Here is a 9,520-nt window from a genome sequence, read left to right on the forward strand (position 1 = left end):
AGGTCATTAAAAGAATAATTTCTCTTTGTCCTTAAATTTAAGAAACTACAACTCATTGGAAAGCACCACTTGAAGTTAAAATCTTTTTTAGGCTTAAGCATAATAAAAAGTCCTTAATTTGACTGCCCCATGCAAAAGTGATTCATAATTTACCTTCTTGACCTTGGCCTCCTTCAGTTTTTCCAACGCTAGCTTAATTTTATCAGCCTTGGCCTGGGCTTCTTCTTCTTCCTGTAAAATGACAAGACATTCAACACAGTCCATTAAATAACACCAGGGAGTAAGTACCCTTGCCATCGTTAGTGTCTTAGTCCCTTTATATTGACAGAAGGCTGTGTTATACAGGGCATCAAATTTCACATGATTGATTTTCAAAACTTAAGTAACTGTAACAGAAATCTTCAACCTGGAGATACAGAAGACAGTCACCCTTTATATCTTAGGAATAGTAACTTAAAAGATGAAATGATGACTCAGAGTTTCACATATTTAGTCTGCAAAAATCTCTGCTTGGCTCAAAATTGGGTCTAACCTGAGGAATCTATAGGTGAATCTCAAGGGATTTGAGCACTTCCTGCAATTATATACATTCTTTTGAATTAGTATCTGTTTTCTGGGATTCTTAGTTTTTATTAGATCCCTAAAGGGTCCTTATCTTCCCCAATCAAACTTAAACTTATAATTCACAAAAAAACCCCAAAAAAACCACAACAAACTACTGACAAACACATGAGCAGGCAGAAAAGAGAGGGAAATATTTTATGAGCCCAAAGCAGACATGTATCTTCTTATACCAGTAGTTCTTATATACTTTTTGAGCCACAAACCCCTTTAGGAATATGTTTAAAGCAATGAAGCCCATAAACCTTCACATATGCATTGACTTTGCACACAGTTGGGAACCACAGACTCCTTGACTTCTTCATGGACCCTATATTAAGAGCTTCTGCTCTTTAGAATGGCTGTTATCGAAGACAAGAGATAAAAAGTGTTGGCGAGGGCTTCCCTTGTGGCACAGTGGTTGAGAGTCCGCCTGCCGATGCAGGGGATACGGGTTCGTGCCCTGGTCTGGGAAGATCCCACATGCCGCGGAGCAGCTGGGCCCGTGAGCCATGGCCGCTGAGCCTGCGCGTCCTGAGCCTGTGCTCTGCAACGGGAGAGGCCACAACAGTGAGAGGCCCTTGTACCGCAAAAAAAAAAAAAGTGTTGGTGAGGAAGTGAAGAAATGGAAACCTTTGTGCCCTGTTGGTGGGAATGTAAAATTGGTGCAGCTGCTACGGAAAACAGTATGGCAGTTCCTCAAAAACTTACAAATAGAACTACCATATGATCCAGCAATTCCACTCCTGGGTATCTACCCAAAGGAAATGAAATCAATATCTTGAAGAGAGCTACACTCCCATGTCTGTGGCAGCACTATTCACAGCAGCCAAGACATGGAAGCAACCTCAGTATCTGTTGATGATGAATGGATAAAGAAGATGTGGTGTAGATATACAATGGAATATTATTTATCCACGAGAAAAGGAACTCATGCTGTTTGTGACAACATGGATGAAACTTGAGGGCATTACACTAAATGAGATAAGTCAGACAGAGAAGGACAAATAGTGTATGATCTCACTTATATGTGAGAATCTAAAAAAGCTGAACTCATAGAAACAGAGAGTTGAATGGTGGTTGCCAGAGGCTGGGGACAGAGGAAATAGGGCGATGTTGGCCAAAGGGTACAAACCTGCAGTTATAACATGAATAAGCTCTGGGGATCTAAAGTACAGCGTGGTGACTACAGTTAACAGTACTGTATTATAAACTTGTTTAGAGAGTAAATCTTATATGTTCTCACCATATGCACAACAAAAAGGTAATTATATGAGGTGATGAAGGCGTTAACTAACCTCGCTATGGTAATCATTTCTCAGTATATGTGTATCTGATCATCACATTGTATGCCTTAAATCTGTACAATACTATATGTCAATTATATCTCAATAAAATTGGGGGAAAAAGAGCCTCTGTTCTATATGGATCACCAATTTTCAAATAATTTTTATATAATAATCACACAATAGAGCAATGAATAGGATTTAATATTTGATTTATATTTCATATTTGTTCATTCAAAAGGCATTGTAGGGACTTTCAGGGTTACTAGGGTCGTATTTATGAATACTGATCATCACCCAGTACAACGAATGCAGAAGCCACAGGAAATAGAGCTAGGTTCTTACTGTAAAATATTTCTAAAGTGGCTTACTCTAAGAAAAATCCTCAAAGCGCTCTTCTTGCATGGATGAGAGATATGAGTTAACGTCCCACGTAATGACAATATGAACTTCCCAGAAATCTATTAATATCAAGCACTCATCACCTACCTGCCCCATAACACCCCTCCCAACTATGACCTTACACGTGATACATAGATACCTTTGCCCTACTGAATACGGCTGCTGAATTCAGCAAAATTCCATTTAGTTCAATTCTGAAATATGTAAGGAATGCCTTCTATTCTTTATGTACTGGACTAGGACCAGGGACACAGAAATGTATACATCACTTCCACAGTTCATACCAAGTTAATAAAACATGACCCCAAAAGGTTGAGTATTATCAGGGAAAGTTGCATACAAATACAGATTTTAGCCAAACTATAACGATTCCTGAATATGGCCCTAATATGTCCTTTATACACACCAATGTGTCCTTTTACGGAGACTCTGGCTTTGCAATGAACACATCTGGGATTCTTGTTTCTTAGAGTCTCAGAGCTCTGGGCGTACAAACTTAAATGTAAACGCCACTCTGAAGAAGGTCAGAGATCTTGGGTGGCAGAGGTCAAGAGTCCTGACCCCACGGACTTACCTGAGAGAGAGGTTCAGGAGCGGGTGGTGGCAAAGGAAGGTCTAACATGGGATCAGCTGGTGGAGGAGGTAAGTCATCCTCATATTGGTTAATACTCGGTGCAGCAACATTTGCTGTGTAACCAAGAGAGGCTGCACCACTGAAACTTGGTATATCCAGAGATGCTGAATGAGGTCGGCTCTGAGAGGACTCTTTCTGGGCCTGGATTGTCCTCTGCTCAGCTTCTCTTATGTCTGCTACCAGATCCGCCATGAGAGCATCTAAATCTTGGTCTTCCAGTGCATTTAAGGACTCTGATAGGGAAAATCACGTTAATGGTCAAGACAACAATTTGCACCTAGAAAAACTTAACGAAGGTCATTTTAAAGAGTACATTTGAGTACTGGTTGCAAGGGGCTGGGGTGGGGGAAATAGGAAGAGGTTGGTAAAAGGGTATGAGCTTTCAGTTATAAGGCGAGTAAGGTCTGAGGACCTAAGTATAACATGATGACTACAGTTGATAACACTGTATGGTATAATTGAAATTTGCTGCAAGAGTAGAACTTAAATGTTCTCACTAAAAAAAAAACAGAATAGGTGAGGTGATGGATGTGTTAACTAACTTGATGGGGGAAATACTTTCACAATGTATATGCACACCAAATCATCACACTATACACTTTAGATATCTTACAATTTTGTCAATTAAACCTCAATTGACACTTCCCTGGTGGTGCAGTGGTTAAGAATCCACCTGACAATGCAGGGGACACGGGTTTGATGCCTGGTCCGGGAAGATCCCACGTGCCACAGAGCAACTAAGCCCATGCGCCACAACTACTGAAGCCCGCGCACCTAGAGCCCGTGCTCTGCAACAAGGCCCTGCTCACCACAACTAAAGAAAGCCCGTGCACAGCAATGAAGACCCAACACAGCCAAAAAAATTAATTAATTAGCTTAAAAAAAACCTTAAAAAAAAAAGCTAAAAAAAATCACTTCCCTCCCCCAAAAAAAAAAAAAAAAAAAAAGAGAGAGAGAGAAAGAAAGAAGAGAAAAGGAAAAAAATGGGGGAATGTCTTCCCTACATTGGGACCTCACAGGTCAGCTATAAAGTCAACTCCAAGCACCTAATTAGATGCCTAAGTAGAGAATTCTTGTACATTCTCGTGCAAGGTCTTAGAGTTTTAGAAAGTAGGGGAGGGGAGAGGCTGGAAAATTCTCCCCAGGTCTTTGGAGGGCAGACAGAGCACCACTGATAAATATACTTGGAAGAAAGTAGGTCTCCACCAACTGGGATTTATTTAATACGCCTTGAGACTTGGGGTGAGGGCAGAGTTTCTGTGGGCACACCATCCAACTATAGGAACTCTCACGTCACAAAAAGAGCAGTTAATGATAAATATTTAATAGCAGGAAATAAAGCACCAAGGGGGTTAAGGAATGAAAAAAAACTTTTTTTTAATTGGGATTAAGTGGTGAAGACTTCACAAGACAGTGAGCTGGGAGTTAACTCTTAAAGGAAAGGGCATACCCGAATTTTCAGAGTGAGGGTGAGGGAGGACGATTTTCACTGGAATTTCTTCCACGTGAGAGATTACTGTGGAGATAAGACCTGGGATCCTGAAAGCTGATTAGAGCACGTGGCATACAGGGAGCCGTGGCCGTGAGTCGTGTTGCTACAGCACTTTGTCCATCAGGCAGTCACCGGATGGTGAGTGTGATGAACAAAGTATGGGCAAGGTGGAAGTGATCATGAGGGGGAGAATTCTAGCTGCTGTGTGCAGCGTGAACTGGATTGAGGAAATGCGGGCAGGGGAAATGAAGCCCTCTCAGAAACAAATGAGCAGAAAGCATGGTGAAATCATTTACTGCCAAACATCATCAGCATAAACACCATGTAGCATATTACATTAATGCCAATAGTTCTATGTACAGCACTTGGACTGAAGTTTGGATCTCTTAACCAGGTAAAAAGCATTTTCCTTCTAAGCCACCGCTGTTTTGCATATAGCTTTTCATAAAATTAAGTGAAATTTTTAAAATCTCAGAGAAAATATGTGTAGAACTAATGAAGCATATTCCTAATTTTCTAGTGTCATCAATTACATTGTGACTGTAGACACACAGCAAATGATTTTAATCCTTTATAAAAATTTTAGGGACAAAATTCCCACAGTAACACATATAGTAACAATTTCCAAAGCAAGTCATAATCCTCAACATATTGGTATGGGATTGAGTGATAAAGAATTGGGGATTCTGTTCAGAAGTTTATCGTTAACTCTCCAAATAACTTTGGGTGAAGTATTTTTTGACTCATTTTAAGCAATGTTTTAAGGGAAGACAGTAGAAAAAAAAATCTATTCCTATTGTAATTCCCAACAAATTTAATTTTCAGTACATATCAGTACTTTTTTAATGGTCTTGTCTCCTTAATGACACGAGTTTCTTGTTAGTGTCTTTTAACATGACTATGTTTATGTATTGCTGGGTTTCTTGGATTCTGACATTTTCAGTAATTTTTTGATACTAGGTAATAAGTGCTTTGAAAGCATTAGTTGAGCTTACTACAACTAAATTACTGATTAAATTTTAATGGAACTGATTATTCAGCTGTTATGAGTGTGTCAGGCAAATCTGCACTGTTCATATATGCAAGTATATGTTCTCTATTAACGTCATAATTTGACAAAAGTGTGTTGGTTTTCTGAAACTTCATGAATGTTACCATCATTCCATGTTGCAGTGGAAACGACTGACAGAAATAATAAGTTTATACGGAAGATAGAAAAGAGAGTGGGAAAAAGAGGAAATCAGAAGAGATGTACTATAATTTATCAAGATACAGTTATTCGAACCTTAAGGTTTAATCTAAAACTTACTGAAAATGACAGAAACAAAGGAACCCAGTGAGTGATGGAAATAAAACTTGGAACTCTGGATTTCTGTAACTAGGCTTCTCTATTATTTTGTTCTTTATTCTTTTGGTTGGCACTGCAAGTCTTTGGAAAATCTTTTCCAAGAGTTGCAGTGAATTCTCATTAATTTGGAAGCAATCACTTCAAGATTCATTGTAATTTGAGTAGCACATGGGCTAAAGATTGTCAATGCACTAAGTAGGAAGAGAGATTTTTGTTAATAAAATATGACAAACTTCAGGGGACTAAAATGTCAAATAGACCAAATATACTATATTATATATTAAATATATATTAATTAAAATATATTTTGAAGCATCTATTCATATATTCTCAATCATTATGAAATGGCCAGTTCATTAATATCCTCAAAGGGACATTTCCTTATTAATATTTTCTTATACTACTGTACCTTATTACCGTAATGGCTTAAGAGTAAGAAGAAACTCTCTGTTTTTTTAAAAAAAAAATTAGAAAGCTTTGAGACTTTCAGCAAATACAGGATAGTGTTCCTTTTCATTACAGGCAAAAATATCTTCTTGGCCTCTCAATTCAATCCAAACGGCAGCACTCAATCTGAATGAAATCCAGGACTTTAAAAATTATACTTGTCATGATGTCCAAGTTCCTTAAATTTTGTTTTCAGATTACAGTTGTATACAGATTTTAGTCATTGTTATCATTTCAAATTACTTAAGAAAAGAAAGGATACTCACCATTTAAATCCTTAAACCCCACACTGTAGTTAAATTCAGCTCTGGGCTGTTTAGGTTCTGGAGGAGGGACAGTGTCGACTCCTAAACTCTGTGAAAACGGATCCCAACCCCCAAAGTTATTCATGATACTAATATTTTTGCAGTGCAATTTAATCATTAAGTAAAGAATCATTTGCTGCTTATACATATTCTCTTTAAATATGTTCTCTAAAAACTGTATTCTTACTTGAACATGCTTTAGGTGATTTTTTTTCCTACAGAAAATGACAAGTTAAATTATGACAAGTTAAAAATGACAAGTTAAAAATTATTCTAGAAGGTACATCTTGAAACAAAACAGGTCAAATGATGAGAATGAGGTTGTTCATTTTTAGAGACAACAAAAAATTTCCGGGAATGAAGCATTGTGACACATACACTACATAAGGATTTAAGTTATGACATCAAAGAAAGGAATTGTTTAGTCACTTGAAGATAAGAGCTGTTTCAGGATGCAATCTGTCATTACACAGTAAAATGTTAATGCTGTTACTCTTATTTAATAAAACGTGTTAAAAAGAAATTAAGCCACAGTAAGTTACTGATTTTGTAAATAACATTATTTTCTAATTGATAAAGTGACTGCTTATATGATTTAAAAGCTAATATTTAAAAATATTTTTACATCCATAGTTTGAGAAGTGATTTCACCTGTTCTTAAACGTGAATTTTTCATGACAATGAGTACATTCTTTGATATTAATTTGATTTGGTAAGTAATATCCTTGTTCATGTCTTAAATTTCTGAAGGAAACCAATCATTATAGGTTTGAGAATAAATTAATGAGATATCATCAGTTATACGTAGGAAAAAAAAGGCAATTAATCAAGAAGAAGTTAAAAAAAAAATGAACCCAATCAAGTTAGAATCAAGGATAAAATGTAGGGAAAAGTGACTGCAACTCCAGAATTCATTCTAAAAACCGGAATGAACTTGCAAAAATTGCCAAGAAAGGGGGAGGTTGATGGAGAAACTATGGGGCAAATACCAGAAAAAAAAATTTAGGGGAAGAAAGTACAAAAAAATTCATTAACTAGTTGGTTTTTAAATGCTATAACTGAGAAGTATAACATCACAATTAGGGTTGCCAACTCATTTTTTTCTCAGGAATATAATTTACCAGGCTACTTACAGAAATAAGAAGTAGTTCTCTAACAAAACATGAATGCATGAATGTGTAACGTAACAGGCTTTGAGTAAAATACAGAGAGAGGGAAAGGAGAGAGAGGAAACCGGTTTTAGGAAGGAACTCCTTCAATCACAGCTTTAGCCTGTGATTGAAGCAAAGCAAACCCTGTGACCCCACTCACCTGAGCGCAATAAAGAAAGATCAAAACCCAGAAAGGCCTTCAGTGAAAGCAGGTCCAAGACACTCTGAGGGGCCCTCTTCTTACTCTTGAATTAGAGTAACAACACTCAACTATGAAAATCCCAGACTCTGACCAATCAGAATAATCATTCCTCTATGGAGCAAAAGTGAGTGAATGGACAAAGAGACCACAGATGTTCATTAAACCCTCCCCCTTCGTGGGAGGAAAAAGGTCCTCTGATTTATAGCAATGTGGCTTCCATCCTAACACTCCCTGGTTATTAGTCAGCACCCTTTTCTCTAAGCCTGTCGTCTCACATTTTGTCTCTTCTTTCATAGAATCTAAACCTTCTTGAATTTTATACGGAATATAAAGTAGATGCTAACTAACATTGATTTATTTTTCCTAAAATAAATACTTAAAAAAAACGTAGATTATTCTTCATTTACTTTGTAGAAAACTTTAAGATCCCTATCATATTGAGGAATACTGGATGATTCTTATTTTAGTGCTTTATGCAGAAAGCGATGAGCTGACTAATCTTTATATAAAGGTAACTGCAGGGGAAATTGTTTAGTGGTAGTGGTTGTAGAAGGTTTGCTTGGGGAAAATTCCTCCACTGGCTAAATATTTGAACACGATGAGCATGAAAATTGCCATAATAGAATGTATGTGTGACCCAGGCATTCACTTAACTGAACTCAGAAGGGTATAAACAGGAAAAAAGGTTTATTTTCTCCCCTACCACTGTTACATCAGGAATATATAATATTGTCAATTTCCAGTCTTTTTAAAAAGATAGCTCTTGTCATATTAAAATCAAATTCTGTAACCCCATTTTTTTCTTTTAATGTTTTTTACTTTGAAAAATGTCAAACAAGAAGGTGAAAAAATAGTACAATGGACAACTATATACCCTTCGCCTACATCCATTTAACCCCATTTTTTTCTCATTTGAAAGTTAAGGAAGGGAATTTACCTGGGTCAGGAGATCCATCTCTCCCAGCAAATTGCTGAACATTTGGTCTATATCTTCGTTTGACTCACCCATCTGAAAAAGGAAGAAATGCAGTTATAAACAATCTAATAAAAGTCTGGGGCTTCCCTGGTGGCGCAGTGGTTGAGAGTCTGCCTGCCGATGCAGGGGACACGGGTTCATGCCCCGGTCCGGGAAGATACCACATGCCGCGGAGCGGCTGGGCCCGGGAGCCATGGCCACTGAGCCTGCGCGCCCAGAGGCTGTGCTCCGCAACGGGAGAGGCCGCAACAATGAGAGGCCCGCGTACCGCAAAAAAACAAAAACAAAAAAAAAGTCTGATCCCCGGATAACTGTCCCATCTCTCTCTTTCCCCCAAAAGCCCCATAGACAGGCAAGTAAGTCAAGAAGAGAAGGTTGTAGAGAGGGAGGTGCATTTCACCCTGAAATTCCATGTCTGACCTCTCTGCAATTTGCTTGGTCCAAGATTGAACGGAACCCTAGTAACTGTCTCAGACCAACAATTGGACTCTTTTTCCAGATGGAACTAGTCTCTTTGGGGCCAAGTGGACAACATTCAGGAATTCACATCACCATAGGACACCCTGATTGGAAAAGGAGAAAGCCTCAGGCCACAGGTGATGGCATCAGAGTCATGTAGAACTTCATTTCCATTTAAAAACCTACCCAAAAATGATACGTCAGCGGTAAGATTATTT

The 9,520-nt window shown here is 38.0% G+C and overlaps 1 protein-coding gene across 2 annotated transcripts in view; it reads right to left on the reverse strand.

Annotated features, from left to right (window-relative positions):
* APBB1IP (amyloid beta precursor protein binding family B member 1 interacting protein) overlaps positions 1 to 8,876 on the reverse strand; it is a gene marked incomplete at its 5' end in the record, with an annotated part of 60,167 nt that extends 51,291 nt beyond the window's left edge. The window contains 4 exons of one of the 2 annotated variants that reach the window (XM_082833050.1): positions 154 to 231; positions 2,863 to 3,155; positions 6,476 to 6,563; positions 8,805 to 8,876. In XM_082833050.1, the coding sequence (XP_082689176.1) occupies positions 154 to 231; positions 2,863 to 3,155; positions 6,476 to 6,563; positions 8,805 to 8,876 (531 nt within the window). The remainder of the gene's footprint in view (positions 1 to 153; positions 232 to 2,862; positions 3,156 to 6,475; positions 6,564 to 8,804) is intronic. The other variant, XM_082833051.1, reaches the window with a different exon arrangement.
* Between the last annotated feature and the right edge of the window lie 644 nt (positions 8,877 to 9,520).

This window comes from Leucopleurus acutus (genome assembly GCF_964270905.1).
Source record: "Leucopleurus acutus genome assembly, chromosome: 1".
Taxonomy (NCBI): Eukaryota; Metazoa; Chordata; class Mammalia; order Artiodactyla; family Delphinidae; genus Leucopleurus; species Leucopleurus acutus.